The 25,936-nt window shown below is 41.5% G+C and overlaps 1 protein-coding gene across 4 annotated transcripts in view; it reads left to right on the top strand.

Moving 5' to 3' along the window:
- The window catches only part of adgrb3 (adhesion G protein-coupled receptor B3), a 224,876-nt gene that overhangs the window by 157,917 nt on the left and 41,023 nt on the right, over nt 1-25,936 (top strand). For all 4 annotated transcript variants that reach the window (XM_066662037.1, XM_066662039.1, XM_066662038.1 and 1 more), the window contains 5 exons: nt 546-648; nt 1,808-1,851; nt 19,409-19,535; nt 21,587-21,690; nt 21,775-21,877. In XM_066662037.1, coding sequence (XP_066518134.1) covers nt 546-648; nt 1,808-1,851; nt 19,409-19,535; nt 21,587-21,690; nt 21,775-21,877 — 481 coding nt within the window. The remainder of the gene's footprint in view (nt 1-545; nt 649-1,807; nt 1,852-19,408; nt 19,536-21,586; nt 21,691-21,774; nt 21,878-25,936) is intronic.

The following is a 25,936-nucleotide window of genomic DNA, read 5'->3' as shown; positions in this document are numbered from 1 at the left end:
GTGGAACAATCTGAATAACATTAGAACAATTGAGGAATCCCAATGTCTAGAACCTGCACAGCTGAGCAATCACAGAACCTAGAGCTTCAGGACAATTAAGCAATCCCAAACTCTAGAACCGTAGCACAACTGACCACCTAGAACTCCAGAACTAGCTACACAAACACCGGGATCATAGTTTCAGCATTGTTAAGTCATTTGAAACTCTAGAACCTTAGCACAAATTAGCATTTCAAACTCAAGGACTTGAGTATAGTTTAGGAATATCAAATTCCAGAACCTACGCAGAACAGTTTAATAGTCTCAAAGTCCAGAACTTGACTACACACATAGACTCCCAAACTTGATTGGCTTAAGGTGGCTTAATAGACTTAAAAACAAGGTCATATCTTGGGTAACTTTCTCATATGCTTCATTCGAGTGGTCTAAACTTCATCCTCCAGCTGTAATCACAAGTTGGAATGGATTGATGGAAAACCTCAGAGCGTGACGACTTGACAAATGCTGCATTGCTTGATGTAATCACACACTTTTGCATTCCACAGGAACAACACAGCAGTGAACTCCAAAGTGATTGCAGTGACTGTGAGACCGGAGCCCAGAGTGACCGAAGCTCAGCTGGAGATAGAGCTAGCTCACCTTGCCAATGTAAGTAGTACCTCAGTGGTAATATATAAACTTCATCAGCACAGTAACCCACACCTTCAACTCATAACACACTTTCCCCCGAAAGCCAAAAATAATCCTCCATAATGGGAAGCAGCAGTCACCTTATTTTTTTTTTTCCTTGTCTTTGCTTGGCAGCAAACGTCTGCACTGATTCTGCGGGCATAGCTTCGTCGACACGAGCAAATGTGCTGGGCACATGACGATGGGATTTTTATGATGCCACGCATGACAGTAAAGCAGGTCTAAAAAGAGAAAGAACAGTGACTCAAGCCGAATGACAAATGGTAGCTTGCGGTGCCAAATCCTAAAAATACACCCATCCATTTGTACTTGTTTTTTATGAGCCTGTTAGAATGGGAAAGCAAATGCGCAGTGATTAACCCAAAAGGGAATCCTTTTATGGATCACGCGTGTTGCATTTATCCCTTTTCCTTTATAAACCAGATTATCTACTCCCCCCAATCGAAATTGTCCAATGGCTCTTCTTGTAAATTACACAAACAAAATTCAATCAACCGTTCATAGTTTAGAAAGCAGTGCCATTTAGCAAATTGGCCTTTTAAGCAGTAAGCAACAAAGGGGCGGATTAGGATACAGTTCAAGGGAATTTCAAAGGAGATCCTAGTGTGGATTTATCCCCCTCCCCTTGACATGGGGAATCACTTTGGTCAACAAGAAGGACTCTCCACAATGGCCGAGCCGTAAGTTTCAAGCGCCTTAATCAACAAACAAAAGGAAGTAATTGGTTCGATAATTAATTTGCCACCGCCTGTGGTCGCTCCTCACCATAAAAGTGTCAGGAGAGCGGGTCGGGCGGGGGGGGTGGTCAAACAATTATGCCGACAGCCCTCTTTACAAACCCGCTCTTTTCCGCCTTATCTCCCAGATAAAGGGGGCAGCGTGTGTGACGAGATACAAGCTGCCAAAATGCCAACCATTCGAAATTAGCATTGTTCAACATACAATACTGCCTAGTAGGCGTTTAATCTCTCTGTTGCTGTCTCTACTGAAGCCTCGTTCTGAGAGTACAAGAACACGACTCTGGAACTTAATGATGAAATAATGATGAAAGTCCACTAAAGGCCATGTTTAAAAGAACAACAACAAAAACCACTAATGCTTTGGTTTTGCCTTGCAGGGTACGATGAACCCGTTTTGTGTACTCTGGGACAGCTCCATCATGTAAGTCAGAGTTATTTCTCAGCTTTTCTGCAGATGTACAGCACTGTTCAGTTGTCAGATTAACAAAAATGTATTTAACAGACCACATTTTAATATCACATTTTCAGAATGTGTTTACAGCCTTTGGTTTTAATTGCCTTGGTTCCTGTCAGGAGAGAGGTTACGATGGATTTTTTTTTGTTTGTTTCCACACCACCAAGATCCAAGTACCACCAGGTTTTGTTTTTTTTATTTTATTAGCCCAGTCCTGTTTTATCTGTAGGAGTTGGTGTGTTCTCCCCGTGTCCGCGTGGGTTTCCTCCCACAGTCCAAAAACTTGGTAGGTAGATTGGCGACTCAAAAGTGTCCGTAGGTGTGAGTGTGTGAGTGAATGTGTGTGTGTGTGTTGCCCTGTGAAGGACTGGCGCCCCCTCCAGGGTGTATTCCCGCCTTGCGCCCAATGATTCCAGGTAGGCTCTGGACCCACCGCAACCCTGAACTGGATAAGGGTTATAGATAATGAATGAATGAATGAATGAATGTTTTATCTGTCACAGCTTGTTGTCTGCTACACATGCGTTCAAATCTCTTGCATTAAGTGAAAAGCTGTATTTTTACAGTGGAAAAGTGAACAGACACCTGGATTGTTTCATATCTGTACGAAGAGTGGCACTTGAGTTATGTCTATCCTCTACGCTGACGGTTTTGGTGGTCTACCAGGCCTTAGGTGCTTGTTAGACATCACATTTTTCACCTCATTCTTTTAATTTTTTTCTTTAAACTCCAGTGTATCATGGCAATTTCATTTTTATTTTCCACTTGTATGAATTTTGTTTATCTCCTGAAAATGGGAAACCTATACCTCTGGGCTTTTCAACTGGAAATTGCTTGAAAAGACTATGATCTCTGCTTTGGCACAGTGCAGTTAGAACTGTACATGAAAGCATGGTGATTTGAGGTTGTTAGCCCCATGTGATGTGTGGCTATTTTGACAGTATATAAATGATATGTATATCTTAAACATTGTATCCATGGTAACTCGCAGTCACCACCTGAGAGGCAAAGCAAAACCCCAGCAGTGGGTGGGACTGTGTTATTTTAAGGGAATATGCAGCAACAAAAGGTGCTTCAGCTTGACACTTTATAAATTAGCACGTTTCCTTAAGTTCTTATATTTTCTTTTACAGCATATCCCTAGTACGAAGAGACAGTGTGCACAGTGTATATAAATTACTTTGATATTAATCTTATAAAGCTGCAAAATATATGTAATTCAACTAAATATTTTGAGAATCAGTGTCCACTCAAGAATTTGTTTGTGACTTTTTTACCAACTTCTACGATGTTATCTTGAGGAATTAAAAATGATCTACAGATTACGTATAAAAACAACAAATATTGATCCTGCCACACAGCTTCAGCCCCTTGTTGTTTTGTGTTCTTTCCCTGGGTGACTGCGTAGGAGGGGTTTGGTGTGTTCTCCTAGTGTCTGCAGGGGGTTCCTCTAGGCACTCTGATTTCCTCCAGCAAAAATTAGCTGTGAGAGATTGTGAGTGACTGGCTGAGTCTGTGATGCCATGAAATGGACAGGTGCCCTGATGTGTCTAGTGGCTAGGACTCCCCACAACATGGCGACCCACAACAGGATAAAGAGTTAACAGGAAATGAATGAATGGTTCCAGCTAATTTGTTGCAAAAAGAACACAGGGTTCATTTCAAGGCCCTTGGAACAGAATGTATTACTCTGATCTAGGATCAGACGTCTTGTAATTCTGGTCTGAAGTCTTAAGTTTTAGACTGAGCCACTATAAGCAGAGCTACTGGTCCTAGATCTCCATAAAAGGGCAATTTCCTCTAACCCTCCCCTCTGTGCGGGGGCTTGAGGATAATTGCTGCAGCTCACTGAGGAGTGAAGAAAGTCCACAAGAGTGAAATTCAGATGAAAGGGACAAATCCCAGAACAGCAAGAGGCAATAGAGCCCGCCAAGCCTGAATTATTTCCTTCTGAAAAGCAGCGGAGGGGAACGAGAGTTCACATTTTTTGGGGAGTACAAACTAATATTTGGTGGCTTTTAATGGCCATTTAAAGACAACTACTATGGTAAATAGTATTCTTCATGGTATAGCAGCCTAATACTGGTGATCTGGATGTGTCAGAGATTTTAAACATGGCCGCTCTATGTGTGTGACAGTATAAACTAGTTTAGAAATAAATAAATAAATAAAAAATAACCACCTTCATAAATATTTATTAATTTTTGGTGTATTTTCCATTATATCTAATATTATATTATTACATAAATGACATTCTGCTATAATTTAACACTCGTGGTGACATTTACTTTTTTATCTAATCAGTGTTCTCCTTCTAAATGTGAATTATTAGCAGAGTAAATTAATATAAGATTTAATATAAGGCACTAATCATATTCCTCCACATTAATAAGACACTGAGGCTTTTTTTTTCTCCTCTGCGACACCAGCTTGGTTAGGTTTTATAATAAACGCCTTCATAACATCAAAAGATGTGGCGTGAGAGATAACAGGAACCAATCTCAGCGGTGTCACTGTGTGTCAGACGCAGATAGTCGGTGGTCCTCTCCGAGGACTCTTTTATTCCCTACTTCATTCGGGGCTTGGCTGTAACTTGCCCATTGTTCCCCAATCTGCAATTAATGGAGCAACGTGGTCTAGAGGCATGATCCGGCATCGACAGGCTCTGTGGTAGACATGTTCTCTGGAGATACCAGGCAGGACTGAAGCTCTGGAGGCGAGCCACCTGTGATGACAGAAATATTTGCAGCTCTGTGTACTGCTGTGAAGGGAGATGTTGGGACACGGTGGGAGATTTCTTTTTAACCCTTAGAAGGCCTAGGGAGTTGTTTTTATTTTGCTCACAGTACAGGTCCATCCCATTGAAAGTCAGTGTCTGATTAGGTTGTTAGTTAATGCAACACGAGGTCTATAGTCCAGTCCAGTATGTCCTGACCAATGAGTGAAGTAGCCTCCCTGTAGCATCTTCTATCAACAATTGGGTGAAGTACTGGATGCTACAGGTCCGCTCTGTTTGTCACTTCTGTATTAACATGACAGTATTTCTGTTTATTCCTCCTTGTCATGAACACAGAGGTAGATTAGAGGGTGGGTTTCAGTATCAATATCTGCTACACTGCTGCCGCTTGCACTTTCTCTATAAATTTCCCCCTCCTCTGCCCCACTTTAGAAATTGAATATGGCTTCTATTTAATCTTAATAACTTCCAAATATGAAAATTGCACTGTGCTTCTGTGGTGGTACAAGCAAAGCAAGAGCCCGGGCTCTCTCAGCACTCCAGTAGATAAGAAAATAGAGAAAGCACATTTACCAAATTCAATTTTCATTGAATCAGGGCCACATGAGTCGAATTTCAACTACTGGAATGGATTTGAGCCCAGCTGTATTATTAAAGCTGGCTTAGAGAGGGACATGGACAGAGAGAGTGAGAGAGAGACTACACAAAGAGACCTGACCATATTAACAGAGTCCGTATTTGTCATCCGAGAAGAAAGCAGGACTCTGCAGCCGTCAGCGACTCCAAATACAGCGGATTTCATGTGTATTCATGATCTTCTGTTTGCTGTTTAGTTCCCTAATCTGCTTGCTTCATTATTTATGTGTACACATGTTCAGTAATTAATTTGTCCCCTAACATATTTACTCAGAGCACGAAAAGCAAAATTGGTCCGGGCATGCAAACAGTCGCAAAACATGACGGCACGACCCGTTTCTTTCCGTTCTGCTGCATCTGTCGTGCATGTGCATGTTATGAAAAGTTCTCTCAGTTAAACCTACCTGAGTTCCTCCAGCAGACAGGCTAGCAGCTGACACTGAGAGATTCTCATTAGGAAGTATGAACAGAGTAGACCGCTGTACAGGGGCCAGAAAAGGACCTTAGGGGATGTTTGGTTCCCCAGTGAATCTTTCAGAAAATTGTTTGTTTGGGAACAATTTTTGTAAATGAATATGTTTACGACCAAAGGGAGTCTGTATAAAAGTTCTGTAAGCGTTTCCTAGAGCCATTCCCCCAAAGAGCCACTCAAGCAGTTTTGCTCTTAAATATAGATGTGACTTTTTATTTTTTTACATAAAAATACCATGAAACCACCAAGTGGATACCACTATAGACAGGTGCCACTACAGGTAGAACATGCCCTTGACATGAATCTAATATGTACACAGAGTTGATAACTGATTTATGAAAAGCATGCACAGGTACCCCGTCCAGATTGCACAGTGTTTTCGGGTTTGCTTCATGATCATTCACTTTATTTAGTTAGTTGTTATACGATTATCTTGCACTATTGTTTACACTGCCCTGTACATCCAGTATCCTAGCTCCTTCTATTACCATTATCTTGCACTACTGTTTACACTGCCCTGTACATCCAGTATCCTACCTCCTCCTATTACGATTATCTTGCACTAGTGTTTACACTGCCCTGTACATCCAGTATCCTACCTCCTCCTATTACGATTATCTCGCACTATTGTTTACACTGCCCTGTACATCCAGTATCCTAGCTCCTTCTATTACGATTATCTTGCACTAGTGTTTACACTGCCCTGTACATCCAGTATCCTACCTCCTCCTATTACGATTATCTTGCACTAGTGTTTACACTGCCCTGTACATCCAGTATCCTAGCTCCTTCTATTACGATTATCTTGCACTATTATTTACACTGCCCTGTACATCCAGTATCCTACCTCTTTCTATTACGATTATTTTGCACTACTGTTTACACTGCCCTGTACATCCAGTATCCTACCTCTTTCTATTACAATTATCTTGCACTACTGTTTACACTGCCCTGTACATCCAGTATCCTACCTATTTCTATTACGATTATATTGCACTATTGTTTACACTGCCCTGTACATCCAGTATCCTACCTCCAAATCAGGTTACTGTCTTCAGTCAGTGTCCCATTGTCTCATGTATGTCAATCAGTGAGCTGCTGGTATCGTATGTCTTCTGTTTGTACACTTTCATATATTTATATACTTAACTTTAGTTGAATTTAGTCTATTTTTTGTTAAATGTTACTGCATCTTGGAGAGGAGAGTAACGTAATTTCAATCCTTTGTACGTCCTGTACATATGCAGAATTGACAATAAAACTCTCTAGACTTGATTTGACTCATGACCCTGTGCAGGGTGAGGTTCTAACAGAAGGGAAATTGTAGAATGCATAGGACCATAAATTGACTATGAATTTCTTAGAAATGGGATTAAAATAATAAAAAAAAAACCTATAGAAAATAGAGTCATCTGCAAAATCAAGACAAAAGAGAAAAGCTCAGTGGCACATGGTTTATGTGAATGTTATGTGCATTTTCGTGATTTTTTGCATGTGTTAAATTTAATTTAACTTATTTCAATTCTATAAATACACTCTTTGCCTATGTGTTTCCTATTGAAATCTCTCTCTCTGACTCTCTAATAAGGCCCCATTCAACCTACAGCATTGTGAAGAGAGACCATTTTGGTCCAAATGATAGTTTGAGGCCTGGTTTCGGAGTTTTTTATCGCTTGTGATTACATACATTTACTCGATAGTGTCCACTGGTCACTTTTATATTAAATGTCGACAGAAACATGAAACGGAGACCTGCTAACTGCTAAATCTTTAGTGAATCAAGCAACAGACACCTTTTTTCCTTTGTACATGACACACACAGATGGGTAGCAACTATAAAATGTGTATTTTCGAAAATTATCATTATATTTGAGGCATTTACCTGCAGTTAATACCGTCATGATATTACACTGACAACTGTGTGTGTACAGCTTTGTCTTACGTTGTCTTTTGAATTTTATCATACTGTGGCGCAAGCAGCATTTGTAAAAAAGAGAAAAGAACGCATTTTGTGATTTACAAGAATGAGTTCTCGTGCTGATAGGTGCTGATGTATTAAGAGGTTTTACTGCAGTGCCCCCACAGTTCCCCACTGCTTAGAAAATGTTATCTGATACTTTGACACTTCCTGAGGCTGATCTGATACACGTACTTCTCAAGTAGTTTTTTTTTACTTACTTTGCCCAACACACGGGGAGAACATATCTAGTGCAAGGCTTACCACAACAGTCCCTTTAGTTATCAATACTCTATTCGCCATCTCAGGTTATAGGAAATGGAATTCTATCTGCTACTAACTTTAAACTGCACTCACTCACTGTGTAGGCGGCTGGGACACCTGTAGCACCCTATAGAACAAATGCAGTGTGAATAGATAAAATCACCTCATTGGAGGCTGTTTGTTTCCATGGAGATCTGATGGATGATTGCTGTGGCATTGAGACATTGATCGGCTGTTACTATTCTGTCCTGTCATCAGTTCTGGCTCAGGCAAGTGAATTATTCAAAAGCACACAGATAGGACAGAGAGCACTAGTGAGCGATTTTCTCAAGGATTAATAAATGACTGGGTATTGTAGCTGGGCCCCTGGGTGTAGAGTACAGCAGAATGAAGTTTGGTGCACTACTTGGTGCAGTCACTTGTTGAATTTGAGTGCGACTATACAGAAGAAAGAAATACCTCAGCGTTCTCCATCCTTCACTCCGTCTACCTCAACTTTACAGTATGGTCCTTTACCCAGGACAGGGAAATCTGTGACTTTCTCAAGAATAGAAAACCTGTTGACACAAAGTAGGCGTATAATAGAATCCAGTAGGCAGACGTCTCAGCATGATTCCTTGTTGAAAGTGATTTTCTATATATCTATTCAAAGAATGGAAAACCTTATAATGGCCGCCAGTGCACATGTGCTCGTGGAGTATGCCTTGAAGTAAAAAAAATCATTAGCGTCAAGGTACAAAGCAACTGCCTTGGCTTCTATTATACTGTAGTGTGCAGAGACCACCCTTTAATAATGTGATTGATAGCCAGGTAGCCAGTGAATACAAGTTATACCTCTGTCAATGTTAGAAAAAAAAGCAGAAATCATATTAGTCCATGTGTTCTGGTTTGTCCCGGTCCTTGTCTCCACCGTCCCTAATGCCATGTCTTTGCTCTCCATTCCCTCCCTAGTCTGTCTCCATGGTGTCCTAATGTATCCCAAACCTGCATCAAGTTAATCCCCTTTTTATTTAAGTCCCATGTGTGTCTTAAGCCTCTGTTCAACCTCTGGTTAGAGTACATTTTCCTTTTCTTTTTTAAACAAAGCTCCACTTGAAAATGCATTCATTCCTTGTCTTACACACATTCATCTTTATATCTTTCAATTTGTTTTTCAAAACTTCTTATTTTTGCTAAAATTAAAAAATATATATAATCAAAGAAATCAATGACTAGGGAAGTGTGGTGGCAAGTGAGTGTATGGGTGAATGTGTGATGGACCGGGGCCCTGTCCATGGTGTGTTCCTAATTTTTGCCCAGAGATTCCGGACACACTGTAAAAGAAAACACTCTTACAGTAAAGTGTTGTTTCCTTTGTTTACTCTTTGCTAATAGCACAGAATGATGGGAGACAATAAACATCCTGTTCAACAGGAAATGCTCGTAGCATGAGGAATTTAACTATTCTTGCTAAAAAAAAGTTGCTAAAAAGTGTTAATCCCTTGTTTACAAAGAGGTAGTTTGTTTATAAGAGTGTATTGGTAGAGGGTCTGAAGTTCGTTTCATATGTTTTCCATTTGCATTGATATTTGTAGCAGTTTTAACAGCGTGGCCTTAACAGTACAAGGACTTTTATAGTGACAAGCCTGAATATGGGTGAGTGGGGTTCAAGGAGAAGAGCTGAGAGCTGTGCCAGCTTTAGTTCTGGAGATCCTGAATATGGGTGGATTCAATCTACAGTTAATTGCTGTACATTTATTTTTATTACAGTAATAACTCGTATTTTTGGATTACCAGTTTACTGCCAGTTAATTACTGTAAATTTACAGGAAAATTTTTACAGTGCAGGCTTCAAACACCCAGAACCATGTTTAATAAAAAGTGGTTGCAGAATATAATGAATGCTCGAATGAATGAACAAATAAACAAACAAATGAATTTGAATGTTTGCTATAAATTGGTCACAGTAGAGGGTGGTTAGCATTAACCATAAGAAAAGCCATTAGAAAGATAGTTCATGATAATCAGACTTACCCTACACATGATTCTGACAGAGATTAGGTTAAAAAGCCATTAACTTCTACCTTTAAGTTATGCACAATCTCAAGTGTGACTGGGATGGAGGGCAATGTCTGAAACTGTATAATTTAGGTCTGAGTAGAGGGATTACTATAAAGGAACATAGAGCATTGCTCTCGGTCTTACTCTCTTCACATGGATACCCCCTCTCCTCTTCTGGGAAGAGCTGTTAACCTCCTTCTGAACCCATTACCCCTCGTGTGGACGCTCTAGTATGTGAAGAGCCTCAGTGCTGCAAGCTGTTAGCACCTCCCTTGCTGCATATGACATGGTGAAGTTTGTTCATTTGTGAGAAGCACAGCATGACACCACCTTCAAAAACAGTTATGGTAATGGACCCACTCTGAAAAATTCAAGACGTTATACCAGGAATGGCCGAGCTGCCACATTCACCCATTACTGCCTACTGAAACCATCTGTTTTGGCTATTTTTACCGTACGTGAAAGTGTGATGATTGACAGTTCGTGTACTCTGGATCAAAAGTTTTTTTTTAAAAAGGTAATATTATTAATTCACGTATCCTCGAAAGGTATGAGAAAAAACAGGTTTCGGCATTATAAAAATGTAAAGCGACAAATCTTTGATTTCCAAGGTCGAATCAGGACGCTAATCTGGGCTCGTGTACCAAGAATTCCTCATCTCGATTTGAGCGTGGCTGGAATAAAAGCTACAAGGCCATATTTAATGCAATAATCTAAATGTGAGTAATGTGATGTGATCATTTTTGATAATCGGAGAGCATCGTGCTGTGAGCCTCCTTCACTCCGTCTCTTACAGAAAGGTCCACGGCTGCTCCAATCTCTTCCAAATTCTACCAAAAAAATAAAAAAATAAATCACTAAAGACCCCTTAGTTGCGGCACGGTGGTGCAGCAGGTTAGTGTCGCAGTCACACAGCTCCAGGGGCCTAGAGGTTGTGGGTTCGATTCCCGCTCCGGGTGACTGTCTGTGAGGAGTTTGGTGTGTTCTCCCTGTGTCTGTGTGGGTTTCCTCTGGGTGACTGACTGTGAGGAGTGTGGTGTGTTCTCCCTGTGTCTGTGTGGGTTTCCTCTGGGTGACTGACTGTGAGGAGTGTGGTGTGTTCTCCCTGTGTCTGCGTGGGTTTCCTCTGGGTGACTGTCTGTGAGGAGTGTGGTGTGTTCTCCCTGTGTCTGTGTGGGTTTCCTCTGGGTGACTGACTGTGAGGAGTGTGGTGTGTTCTCCCTGTGTCTGTGTGGGTTTCCTCTGGGTGACTGACTGTGAGGAGTGTGGTGTGTTCTCCCTGTGTCTGTGTGGGTTTCCTCTGGGTGACTGTCTGTGAGGAGTGTGGTGTGTTCTCCCTGTGTCTGCGTGGGTTTCCTACGGGTGACTGTCTGTGAGGAGTGTGGTGTGTTCTCCCTGTGTCTGTGTGGGTTTCCTCCGGGTGACTGTCTGTGAGGAGTTGGTGTGTTCTCCCTGTGTCTGCGTGGGTTTCCTCCGGGTGACTGTCTGTGAGGAGTTGGTGTGATCTCCCTGTGTCTGCGTGGGTTTCCTCCGGGTGCTCTGGTTTCCTCCCACAGTCCAAAAACACACGTTGGTCGGTGGATTGGCGACTTAAAAGTGTCTGTAGCTGTGAGTGAATGTGTGTGTGTGTGTTGCCCTGTGAAGGACTGGCGCCCCCTCCAGGTTGTATTCCTGCCTTGCGCCCAATGATTCCAGGTAGGCTCTGGACCCACCGCGACCCTGAACTGGATAAGCGCTTACAGACAATGAATGAATGAATAAAGACCCCTTAATACTTCAGAAACTACAGGAAGATATAACCTAATTACAGAACCAGCATCATAAAGCAAGAAAAAAACAAGTTTAGGCTAAATCCTCATTACATGCACTATACAACAACAACAACACGCCATACATGCTGTGTCTGAAAGCATTTAAACGCTTCTTAATTCTTCAGAAACCAAGCAAATGTGAAGCCTTATCACTTATAAACACTTCAAGTAAAAATGTACTTAAACACCAGAGTACTTAACATACACTTCTAAAAATAAAGCTGCCAAAATGGGTTTTCTGGAGTGCTGCCACAAAAGAATCCGCTTTTGGTTTCGTGAATAATGTTTCGGCGGACATTTCGTAAATGAGATGACGGAGGGCAAAGGACCTTTTGAAAGTGTAAAAGAACTTCTACATGATTTAAAAGGATTTTCCTAAAGCCATTCAAGGAAGCCAAAATCATTCCAAAAACTTTTAGGAAAGAGTGGAAGTGTCGAAACCATTTTTCATTCATTTGACTTGATCAAAATGGACTTTATTTACAAGTTATTCCACCAATATTCTCAGAACATTGGACTGTCTGCCCCTGAGCTCACACCTGAACAGCACCACATGCAAAAAACCAAAAAACTTTGCTGAAAAACTAATAACTTATCGGGTGCCATTGAGTGCCAAATGGAACCAGAAATGGTTCTTTGGTTCATTACCACTCAGGGTTCCCCAAAGACCATTTCAGCAGATGTTTCTTTTAAGAACCGCTTTGTAAATGAGATTATTTTTAAACTCTGAAGAACCTCTATATAATGTTAAGGTTCTGAAGTTACAGCTTTGACCTGAAACCAAACTAAGAACCGTAGGTGCTTTGTAAGAATGTAGGATGTTAGACGTCTTACAGTTGTTTTGTGAAATGCTCTTTTATTGTAATACCCCTCTGCTGTGATTCTCCATGCTGCATGTGTCACCTCGTCCCTCTTACATCAGAGGAGCAGTGTGATATTTACAACATCTACAGGGACCTACTCTTTCATGTTCTTGTCGCCTTTTGAAATGGATACCATGTCAGATCTTTTCTCACATCTAACATGAATGGGGAGGCTATAATAGCTATAGTATCCAATGTGAAAAGCTTCTCTCGGTGGTTCTGGCCACTGAAATGTAAACGTAAAACACTAGAAAAAGTTCAGAAAGCAACAGGGGACCCACACAGTTGGATAAAGAATGTTACAACGTACGGTTCTTAAAAGACTGTTTTGTAATTAAAATTATATGTTTTAAAGCATGGATAATACTGTATCCAAAATGTGTGTTTGGGTGTTTAGCACCTTGTAAAAGGGCACTTCAGACATGGATGTTCTCGCCAGTCCTGGGGATCGAAGCAGCCACATTCCGGTACCAAGCCTGGTCCTCTATCCATTAGGCCAATATACACCTAATAAAAGCAGAACGAATCTTTCCTGAGTTTATAGAGTCTCAGAAATGTTAATAGACCCATTACATTAGTTTTATTCATACACCGCAGCCAGGAACCATGTAGGAACATTTAATTATGGAGCATTATGGTTTTCACATGGCAGAAAAATGCAGATGAACTGTATGCCCCTTCCTTATTCTTAGAGGTCTGACATGCATTTTTAAAGACTGCACCTAGTAGCAGCTGTAGCTTGCAATCACTTAAATATGTATAAGCAGAAAGTCTTTTTTTTTTCTTGTTTGTCACAACCATTAAAATCCATGAGGTCATAGAGGTCAGGTTACTCCTCCTCCATCACAACCGTAATTAAAGGCCTGTATTCCTTATGACTAACTGGTCAGCACAAAGGATTCATTACGTAGGCTATTTGACTCATTACGTAGGCAACGTGACTCATGATAAAAGCTGTTTAACAACTTTACAGGGAGCATAAATGCAAGCAAAATGTACCTTCGGTCAAAAAAACTGTGGTGAAGTGCACATTGGTTCATACAAATGCACATAATCTGAAGCCCCCATAGCTGGTCTCCAGCATAGAACGAATGAGCTACTATTGATTTCCATTATACACGAGCTGCAGCCAATCTGGTATGTGACCTGCACTGTTACAGGTATTAATACCCGCAATCCCTCTCCGTGCTATTGCTCCAACACAACCTGCACAAGCCTTTGTGGACGTTTTACCTTGTAGTGAAACAAACTGGCCACCGATGCCCTTGATCAGTAGCACTCCATTCAAAAACCTGCACACAGGAAGTTTCTTCTTGAAAAAAATCAAGGGAATTAATTGGAAGTTGGTCTCCTTTTGGTGCAGCGATTGATTAAACTCTGCTCTCAAGATGTCGGACCTTTGCCGTAAGGATTTGATGGGATTTAACCACAGCCCATCTCCCTGTAGCCTCATGTGCAGCTGCTCCAGAGTGCTCCATCCATAGACAATGCTTTTCTATGAAGATTACACAGATATGCACGGTTGACATGCCCAAGTGACAGCGGCCTTTATAGAGGCGATGAATGAGTACTCCCAGTTGTCGGAAATATGGGTAATGAATTCAATTATGATTGTGGGGCATCCCTGATGTGGAAAACAGTCTGTCAAACTCAGGAGGTAATGCCTGATCACTTGTGATCACTCTTATATATATGTTTACATTGCACTGTGGCCACATTCATAATTCTTCTGAAATGAAGAGTGTACGTAGAGCGCTTGTCCCTCTTCGGTGCAGTTACAGCTTCTAAGTTCCTGGGAAGGCTTTAGACTAGGTTTTGATACCTTTCTCTAAGGACTGGGTGGCATTCAGGATGATTAGTTCTGGAGCACAACCACCTCTCCAGCTCCTCCCAGAGGTATGGTATTGCTCCATTACTCCTGAGAATTCCGTTCTGTTCTTGCGGGCTTTGTGGCACAAGGTAACATTCGCCTTGTGAGCAGGAGTTCAAGAGTGGCATGATTATAGTGTGATACTATAGATGGACATTTAAGGAGATTCTGAAATGGATGGGAAAGTAAATAAATACTGAGAATGTATCATATTTCACATTTGCAGGTTAAATCTGAAGGAGAAATTAGTGAATGGAGATGATTACTGGGTGAAAAATGGTCATATCAAAATCAGCTTTTGCTGAGTTACTTTTAAATGTAAACAGAAATTCTCACAAATAATTCCACACTGAAACCACTACTTTTAAAAGGTTGTAGAACCTCTGTGTAAACAGCATCCATTGAAAGTCTCTCCTGGCATTGCTCCACAGAAGCCTTTATTTTTTAGGAATGTGTCCCAAAGCAGGAAGGTCTTTAGTCACTCAATCAATCACAGATCAATGGAGTTATCAGCAGTGATGGACACTGAAATCAGAGCTAATGCAGCTCTGTCCTCTCCCTCTCCCTCTGTCTGTCTGTTGTCCCTGTGTGCCCTATTCCTCCTTTCCTTATTTTCTCCTTCTCCTCCTTCTCCGTCTGCTCCGTATGAGGGAGTGGTGAGCCAAGCAGAGTCTAATTACATGTTGAAATGTAGTCAGAATAGCCAGATGTAATTAAAGGTTGTCAGGCTGCTAGATGTTAAGCAGTGGAATGAATTACTCAAGACAGAGAATCACCTTACAAAACAAGAGGATCAGGACATCATTAGAGCGGCCCGTGAGTTGGACCTGTTTATATATTCCTGCACTGTAAAAAACTGCTGTAAATTTACAGCAAGTCTGCTACAGTATTTTATTGTAAATCACAGTATTTACAGTAAATTATTGTATTACTCAATTACAGTAATATGCTGTAAATTTGAAATACAGTAGTGTTCCTGTAAAAATACGGTAAATGACTGGGAACTCTGCTGCTAGTATTTTACTGTAAATCACAGTATTTACAGTAAATTATTGTATTACTCAATTACAGTATTATGCTGTAAATTTGAAATACAGTAGTGTTCCTGTAAAAATACGGTAAATGACTGGGAACTCTGCTGCCAGTATTTTACTGCAAATCACAGTATTTACAGTAAATTATTGTATTACTCAATTACAGTAATATGCTGTAAATTTGAAATACAGTAGTGTTCCTGTAAAAATATGGTAAATGCCTGGGAACTCTGCTGCTAGTGTTTTACTGTAATATTTACAAGACATATTTTACAGTGTGGTTTTTGGTTTGGGGGGTGGGTAAGTGGTGGACTTTTACTTCACCTTAACCACTGCAAAGGAGTCCGTGTCCTTACCTTACAGGAACAAATCTTTTAATGCTTTTTTTTTTTTTACTGAGTCATAATGCAAAGCAGCCAGTTAGAACAAAGGTCATTTACATATGGAGTTTTAGAAGGTTTAAAAAGGGTCTTGACATAATCAATCCTGATTATTTTTGCGCATCAGTACGACTGGCATTGACCTTTAAAATGTAGAGCATATTATATTTGCCACCATTTGACTGCCACACATCTAGTACGAAATTTGACAATGATAATTACAATAAACCTCTAACAAATAAGTACACCCCGCCTACAAAATATATTTCTGCCTTTCAGCATGCTAAACTTTGTCTCATGGGGTGTTGGAACTTATGTGAATGTATAACTTTTCTTTCATATGTAATTGCAAGATTTTTTTTCCTGTCATCATAATGCTGTCTGTTTTTTTGACTTCCATCTGCAACGTGGGTGTACTGCTCTGTGTGGGTGGACAGGCCTCAGTGTGGGTGGACTAGCCTCTAGGGTTTTTTTAGATGCGTTTGTGCAGTGCTGACCACCCCCATCCCCCTCCTGTCCCAGCTCACAGTGCGGTCAGGTTGAAGACACACTGGCCAGTTGGCGCATATGCCGGTCACCCGCAAATATTTCAGCAGGGGCAAGGCATAGCACTGGGCATCCATTGAGAAACCGGCTGTCCGGCACAAGGAAGGGTGCTTAAGATTTTAAACATGGGGTAGAAAGAGGAATAAAAGGTACCAGAAAGGCAGAAACCTACCCTTGCTTTCAAAACATACGTTGCTAAAAGGTTCTCGTCTAGTTATAGACAAATGACACTGGTCGTCAAAGAACCATCCAGTTTGAAACTTTCTTTAGAAAACCAAAAGTGTAGAACTCAATTTATGTTTTGGTTCCACCTCTGCAGAGTCCCCTCACTCCAAAGCCGCAAGGCCACTCAATAAGGAAACGAGATTGACCGCACATTGAGCGACGTCTTTCAAAGACTTGACTTGGCCTTCTGTCTCACTCGCTAAATGGACGCACTGGTGATATATTCATAGCAAAATCAGCCTAAGTGCTGGTCCCTTACACCTTCAGAAAGTCCGCGTTAAATATAAAAGTGGCAACAGAGATTCTTTAGTATAGAACCTTTGCTTATCATTCACCCCTCTGGCTGCTGAAGGGAAATTACATTTCTTCACCAAAGACCTACACCGTTTGACGAGAATGTGAGATTAAGGATGACAGCAGACATATGCGTAGAGTCACGTGCTGGGATAGCAGAGGATTTTTAATTAAGGTACATTAATTACGATCTTGCAGACCCTCCATTGCAGATTGAAGACCTCTGTAGCTTTTCCACTCTAGTTCTGTGTGCTACTGGAACATAAGCAAGCCACAGTAACTCCAATTGCCCTCTGTATACAGTGGAGATCAGGATTAACTTCATGTTGAAGACCGGCTTTACATTGTATTACCTTGCAATATTCATACAACAGAACAATGTGGTGTAAAAGTAAAGTTTCAGCTCATAACGGGGAGGCTTTAGACCAGATGTTGGAACATTTTGGTAAATATTCATTGGAATTCAGCAACGGGAGCATAATGTTGGATGATTAGCTTTGGACCATTATTGCCACTCCAACTCTTCCCAGAGATATTGGATGATGTTTCATCATAACACAGACTACCTCTCTCTGGCCAACATCCGTCTTTGGCATGGGCATGGTGAAACTAAGCAGCTGCTCTGTATCATATCATACTTTTTAAAGAAGATTATAAAAGCTGTGTCAAAAAAAAAAACAACTTAAAGTATCAACATTCACTATTTATATGTGGGGAGGTGTCTACAGACCTTTACACTAAACAACCCAGCTATAGAACCTTAAATAATACACATTATACTTACTTACTTTATACTTTCAGCTCCTCTAACCATACAGGTGCACTTATGACTCAACAGATACAGTCTGTAGTCCAGCTGTTGCTCTTAATACATTGTTAGCCCCATTTTTCACTGTCCTTTAAAATGGTAAGGACCCCACATAGGAGGAATTGGCTGTTGCATCATTCTCAGGGATGGAGTTACACTGATGTGGCGGTGGTGTGTTAGTATGTGTTGCACTGGTGCACATGGATTAGACACAGCAGTGCTCCTGGAGTTTTTAAACACCGCCCTTCCCCTTCTGTGACCACTGATAGAGGGCTATAAACTGTGCATGACCGATAAAGTGTGTCTAAGTGGACCCTTTGCTTAAACTCCAGTAGCACTGCTGTGTCTGATCCACTTGTGTTAGTGCTAACCACCACCACCACCACCGTTAGTGTCTCTGTAAAGTATAAAGAGCAACAGATGGACTGCACGGTGTAACTGTAGAACTACAAAGTGCACCTGTATGATCGAGAGTGAGTGTGTTGTGTATGGACTTTCTGCAGAAGACTGAATATTAGACACAAATTCTGAACAGCTAAAGTATTAAGGAAGTTCAAGGTTCTTCTTCAAAAACGACTGTCGAGTCTCGTCGCCATGTTTGAAACAGATGCGGGAGGAATAGGCAGAAAGGTGTTTTTTTATTCTTTTATTTTTTTTGTTTTCTATCGATCTATCTTTCATTCCTTCCCTCTATTCGCCTGCCTGTGAGAGAAAACCGGGCTGCTACCATCCAGTCCTTTTTGACGGGGTAGTGCGCACGTTCCTCTCGCAATTCCTCTTCCGAATCCGTGCCGAAGCGAGGCGAACGAAGTCCGGACTCGGCGTTGCATTTGGCGGGGAGCGTTAGCCTAAATACGGCATAGGCTAGTTGTGTTTCTCCCGCTCGCGTGTCGTGCGCGAGTGGCCCCCTCCTCCCCTCTCCCTCTCAACACCCCCCCCCCCCTCCACACCTCCGCCCGCACCAGCGAGAGGGAACAGTATCAATCTGATGCCGTCCACCGTTTCCAGGGTGAAAATTTCCCTTAGGAAGCGTCCAAAAGCTGAACATTAAGAACAGAGGGAAAGGAAATAAAGGAAGGGGAAGTATACCACCCGGACAGAGGAAGAGAGGGTGAGGCAAAGGAGGAAAAAAGGAGAAAACTGGGGGAAAAAACGGAATCGTACACCGCTATCGCCCCAAGGAGAATACGCGTGAACGTGTTTGTGTGCGGTGTCGTTGTTGTAGACGTTGCACCGCGAGGCATTTGGGTTTTGTTCGTGCTCTGAACGGAGAAGTGGACGGAGGAATTGGAGGTGTCAGCACCAGCAGCAGAGTGGACAGCTCCACTGTCCCCCGTTCACCGCGCTGTTTGTGTCGAAATAAAAACCCCTTGGACTTTTGCCGTCGATCTCGCGTTCGCTTTTGTTTTTTGTTTTTTTTTTGTTTTGTTTTTTTAATCTCTCGCTCCCTCTCTCCCCTTTCCTCGACACTGGCGAGGGATAAGTAGATTAGATGCCGCATTGTTTTGGGATTGTAGTGAGCCAGACAAGCTCTTGCAGAAAGCCGAGCGGAGATATTTAATCTGATCTCTCCCTTCTTCCACGCAGGAACGATTCCTGGGGAACGTGGTCCTCCAAAGGATGTAAAACCGTGCTCACCGATGCATCCCACACTAAATGCTTATGTGATCGCGTGTCTACCTTCGCCATTTTGGCTCAACAGCCTAGAGAAATAGTAAGTACTGTTTGATATGCATTTCACAGCTGATGGAGATGTAAATGGGTGGCTCAGTGGAGCGTCTTTACATTGTTTGGACGAATGCATGGCTTCCTTTGCCGTTTTGGTATTTTGATAGCAATCTACCTGCAGTCATATATAAGTGTGTGTAAGTGTGTGTGTGTGTGAGAGAGAGAATGCAAGCCTCATATTATTAAAGTATCATTAACCACAGAATACTTCCATTATTCTGACTCACTGCATGTTCAGTCCTATTCACACATTTAGATCTGCATGCACCCAGAGGGCTGTTTTGGAATCCCTATTAGATGAGTAACAGGCATCAGTTAGTCGACATAACGTTTTGTGTATGGGTTTTATCCAGTAATACAATCAGCACAGGTGATAACAATAAAAGCACTGCATGGATTTAGCCACACAGGGAGGATAAATAAAAAGAGAGAGAGAGACAACCATTTTTCCCAAGTCACATGACCACACATGGAACAAATGGCGGCCATGTGTAAACGATAACATGCCTGGGTTATGCAGACCAGGGCCAAAGTTTGAGAAAGTCCCATCATTGCAGTGCAGTGCTGATATGTCACAATGACTTGTGACTCCTGGGAGTAGCCAGGACTAGAGATGTAGTTAGAGAGAGAGAGAGGGAAAAAAAAAACTCCCGGGTGGGATTCTGGGAAAAAAAAAGAGCCGTAAATAAAGTGAGGCAGGCAGGAGATAAAGTGGTGAAGGTTGCTTTGAGGCCTTTGGCGCCGAGCACGGTGCGGCTACACAATCCAGAGCCACAAATTGAGATGCCAGAGAGCTGTGACATATTAACGGGCAAATTGCAATCAGCACGTTCATAAAAAGTTTCACTGCGTCGGACATATTCGATTTCCAAATTCCACGACCTGTGTCGTGCCTCACAGGTCTCCTTTGTGTTTTACTGCAGAAGCTGCTCATTAAACCACAGCACGGCAGGGAGACGTTACTAATGTAGTGTATATAAATATAAGAGACTGTTAAATAAACATTACTTGTTGATATCACATGCTGCATATTCGCTCCTTCAATGGTGAACTGTCAAAATAATCTGCTTCTGATGCAAAAATACCAAGCATTTTTGGGTGAACTCCTAGAAATAAAGGATTCTTGGGGAGATGCCATAAAACAAATGGTTCCCTGAGGTTTTAAAGACCCTCTCCATAATGTAAAGGCTGTTTGAACGTTAGATGTTTCCTAGAAATGTGCATCCAAGCTAAGAACATTGATTTGACATTTTTTTGAGTGCAAATTGTGGGTCTCAGGGCATATATTGCCCCATATAACATCCTTAAAATGTTCTTCAGGGGTTCTTTAGCAGAAGCATGACATGCCAAAGAACCATGAGCATGTTCCCAGCTCTAGATATGGGTAAGTGGTCCTTCATGAGCTAAAACCTGTTGCCTTTTCTAAAGAAACACCCAACAGAGGTTTACCACTCCCCACTGAGAAGCAAATCAGCAACCTACAGGAACCAACAAGGGGCTCTAGTTATATAGGAACCAAGGGTTCTTTAAGCACTGCCATAGAAGAACCACTTTTGGTTCCATTACCCATTTAAACATATTAGCAAAAGTGGCTCATCTATGGCAGAGTATGGCACGACAAGTTGTTAGCTAGAACCCTATTAGATACTATATAAAATGCTTTTTGCAGCATATGAATGTAGATTGCCAGTTTGTTTTTCAATGGAGAACAGTTCCACTTGCCTCAAGCCCTCAGATCCCAGTGACTGATGCTATAATTCAGAGTCCTGGCTCAGCTGAATCCAGAGAGTCATTCGAGCCAGCGTGTGCTTAAGGGCATGAGTCAGGGTCCCTCAGCAGGAAACACGCCTAGTCAAAAGAAACAGACATAATGGTCTGTATTAGTGTTATTATCTGTGGAATAAGAGGCTAGTCATAGTCCCTGTGCCAGATATCAGAAATGGCCCATCATTGCAGCATAAAGCTTGTTGTAAAACGCTTCATAACCAGATGTTTATGGAGGTCCAAAGCCTGAAACTGATTGTGTCTCATTCACAGACCATGGAGTACTCAGGGGTTCCATCTGTGACACTGATCGTGGGCTGTGGCCTGTCTTGCCTGGCCTTGATCACCCTGGCTGTGGTGTATGCCATACTATGGAGGTAAGCTTTGCTTTGAGAGTACACCAGATGATCCCACTGAGGTTTAGTGCTGTGTATGTGAATGTCTTTATATTTACATTCCAGGTACATAAGGTCTGAGAGATCAATAATTCTGATCAACTTCTGCCTGTCCATCATCTGCTCCAACATCCTGATCCTGGTGGGACAGACGCAGACCCATAATGCGGTAAAGAGCTTCCTCTACTTTCTGCACCCGACTTACTGGTTCATTCATTATTGTGCTCTAATCTTCACTTAAAATAGAGGGCTTACTTTAACAGTGGAGGTCAAGCCCATGGTCCATGGATTAATCATCTTCAAGGACACATTGTCACTGATTTAAGTTTTTGGTTTATTATGGAATTTAATAACAATTCTCTCAGTACATTATTGGGATCCATTGAGCGCACTCTTGTAAATAAAAGCACCTGGTCCAAAAGAGTTATTTGGACCAATGTCAGCAAAGAGGCACTTTTGGTTCTTCAAAGAACCTTTCCATTGAGTTTTAACCAGAAGGGCACCAAACTGAATATCCTTGTCTGGAACCAAAATAGCAGTAATAGTAAATAAATGACAACAATTCACAAATCGAGGCGGCACTGTGGCTCAGTCACACAGCTCCAGGGACCTGGAGGTTGTGGGTTCGATTCCCGCTCCGGGTGACTGTCTGTGAGGAGTTGGTGTGTTCTCCCCGTGTCTGTGTGGGTTTCCTCCGGGTGCTCCGGTTTCCTCCCACAGTTGGTAGGTGGATTGGCGACTCAAAAGTGTCCATAGGTGTGAGTGAATGTGTGAGTGTGTGTGTTGCCCTGTGAAGGACTGGCGCCCCCTCCAGGGTGTATTCCCGCCTTGCGCCCAGTGATTCCAGGTAGACTCTGGACCCACCGCGACCCCTGAACTGGATACCCAGTAAACAAGGAACGTCCTTGGACATTCAAAATAGGTCTAAAAGTAGTCTGTCCGTCAAGGACATGTTTTAAACGTCAATAGACGTCCTAAATCCATCTTAATAAGTTAGTTAAGTGGTGACCAATCTATAACCTCAGTGGACGTCCAAAATGCGTTTTATACAAGTAGTTTATTTCGGGACCAATTAATAACGTCAATGGACGTCCAAAATACGTCTAATAGTCGTCTTTTCAATATCTGTTTTTGGACGTCTTTTCAACTTTCATTTTCAACCTTAAGAGAACGTTGATTAGACGGCAGTCATTACGTTATTTCAACGTTGAATCAACGGCTAATTGTTTACTGGGTAAGAGTTACAGATAATTAATGAATGAATGAATGAATTCACAAATCTGAAACTGGTGACCCCTGATTACAAATCAATAGCCTAAATTCCCCCAGTAGAAACTAGGAAAATAGTCACATGACCGAGGTATTCTCGGTTCACCTGCTGTTGTAATAATAGCATTAAATCACTATGTTCAAAAGCAAGATCAGTAAACAAATGCAGCATTTTGTAAAATTACAGATTTTTACACAATGCTGGAAGCTTATATTTGCCAGCATTTCTGAATCTTTTCAAAAGCTTGACTTTCAGTGCATTCTTATTTACAACCACTGGAAAGGCTTTAGTGAAGTTGTACATATGGCATCTAACACAACTCCCTTTGTGGCAGCTCAATGTATAACACTGTAAGCTCTGATGCATTTTTTTTCCCAGCTCTTGTCCATTGCTGAGTTTGCCTCCTATCAGCTGCTGTACTCTTTGATTATGTTGTCAGTCTTTTTCCAAACGGTATAGTCTTTAAAGTACAGAGAGAAGTCTGCTCCGATCAAGTCGGGTGCACGTTAACAAGAACAAAAAGCAACAGATCCTCTCCTGGACTCTATGCTAATCTCTGAGTGCTAAAGCATTGTGACACTCTAAACAAGTCAAGCTGTGCCCTACTTTCTGTGCAGTGACCTACCTACCTATCCAGATGTTACGATTCCCACAGCAGAGTGTTTTGCGTGGCTTTATATGTGTGTTCTATTATGTTAAGTACAGACAATGCGAAATGTGGTACTGGCTGAGCAATTAGAAGAAACCCTCTCTTTTGTTTAGCTTTTCTGTGTCTTTCTTTGTGCGAAGCATGGTTAGGAGATGATTAAAGAAGCGCTTGCTCATTTAGTTAACATCACCATCACTGATCCAGCAGGTCAAACCTAGCAAGGCCACATTTGACGTCACTAACCTTCTACTTAGAGCGGTTTATTGATGTTTCTTGAATTAAAGGCGCTATTTAGGCTCTGACAATAATTGCTGCTTCATTTGAACTGGAGCTGAGTTGTGTGCTTGGAGAAGTGTCTCTGGTAAGATTTCTTTTTTTTATACCATACTCCTAGCACTCAGAAAACCTTTGATGTCTGACAGGTTGTGTTCCATTGCACCATCTGCTCATAGCTACCCATGGTAGCACAACTTAGCATCAAAGAGCTACTTCTGAGTGCCTTGCTTCGTCGACACAGAGGTTTCATAACGTTCAAAGTGTCATCCACCAAAAAGTTTAAGAAAGCCAAGTCAAATCAAAAGGATGTTTTACGACATCCAAGGCATGCTCCCAGTGTTATAATGCAGATCCAGCATGCTGGAGTTTAGCATTGGAATGCTCCCCCATAATCTCCCTCTCAGAGGTCTTGATTTAGAGCCCTGTCGCACAGTATAGTTAGAGTGAGTGATGAGGACAGCCTCGGATATCTCGGCCTTGGCATGATCGAAAACCAAAGCTTAATGGAAACACTTTCATAAACCGAGACACTAACCAGACAAACTTGATGGCTTTTGAAATACACACACAAATATGTCATAAGCAGGCACTCTGTGTATGATTCAGTCTAACCACAAATGCTCTGTTTAAACCATCTGTTGGAGGAACTGCAGACAGTGCTTGAGTCAGATCATGATGCAATGATTGATTAGTCTGGTACTGGCTAAATAGACTGTTGTAATACTCGTACCTTTATGTCAGCATGTCTATCCCAGTCATCAAATATAAATTGCCATAAAAATAATTGAGCTTCAGTTGAAAAAGATTTTTGCTTCTTTAGTAACTCCCAACTGATTGAAGAAACAGCTTGGGCACAAGTAAACAAACACCGATCATCTCTATGTATCATACTACGAGCCATCATTCAGAAATGTGTTGTTTTTGTAAGAGAATATTTGTATCTCCTCTGTGTATATTTCTGCAGAAATGACAAAAAGAGGCAACAAGTCCATTACTGTCACAAATCTATCCTGAAAAAGCACAAACTATGCCACGTCTTGTAAGTAGCTGTGTATTTAAGTGAATTACGTCAATTAAACCTGGCGCCTGCTAACGACAGCTAACATGTTACTATTAATATACTATTAATATTGGCTGAATTCAAAGGTTTGGTGTCACTGGTTACTGTCAGATTACGTTAATTACAGCAAGAAATGTCAAGCAAATGGACAGTAGTTAGCTAAAAAAAACACTAATTGTTTCCAGATGTAGATGATTACCTACTTTGCTATCAGTAGCTGGGATGCTAATTAGCATGCTAACTTATTTTAACTGTTGGACTGTTAACTGTTGTATAATGTTAAAATGAAATACTGTATCCTAGACTACATTTTCTTAGTCTTCCCAAGATTAAGCAAAAGATTTGGGGCACTGAGCTTATAACATGATCCTCCATGTGGTATAATCCCTTGGAAATACGTCCAGAGATAGTTAACCTAATGTTAGCCAGATTCCAATGTTTCTGTTTGTTTTTATAGTTGCCAAAAACCAAGGCAGTATAAAAGCCAGATTTGTCTCACAGTAGTACCAGGCCTGTTGTTTAATCACTTTTAGGAGTATGGAGACAAGCAATCTAGTGAGGTGCCCTTGACAATCAAGGATTTCTCCTTATCTTTAAGGAGGTATCCCACCGTTCTCATTACGCACAACTGAAATGTATTGTATTGCTGACTGTTCAAGTTCTGCTTCTCCATATGCCCTTAGAACAGACAGAGACAGGTATGAAGCTTTAGAGACAGAATATAAAAGGACTGCGCAGTGAAATTGGACTGACATGAAGTGCTTCTGCAGACTTGATGCTGTATTCCATTAGAGTTCGCAGCCCAAATGGTCTGGTTATGTAACAGTCTCTCTGTACCATCCAGAGCCCACATATATATGAGAGATTTCAGTTCTCTCGTGAATGGAAGGCAACAGGGTGAGGGCACCTTCTTAAATGTCAGGTTTTAGTGTGAAACAGGTTCCAAAAGGCCATCTGCCTAAGGGTGTGCCAC

This window comes from Hoplias malabaricus, chromosome 2, assembly GCF_029633855.1.
Source record: "Hoplias malabaricus isolate fHopMal1 chromosome 2, fHopMal1.hap1, whole genome shotgun sequence".
NCBI lineage: Eukaryota > Metazoa > Chordata > Actinopteri > Characiformes > Erythrinidae > Hoplias > Hoplias malabaricus.
The sequence above is the reverse complement of the archived record's forward strand: the minus strand, read 5'-3'. Positions and strand labels throughout refer to the sequence as shown.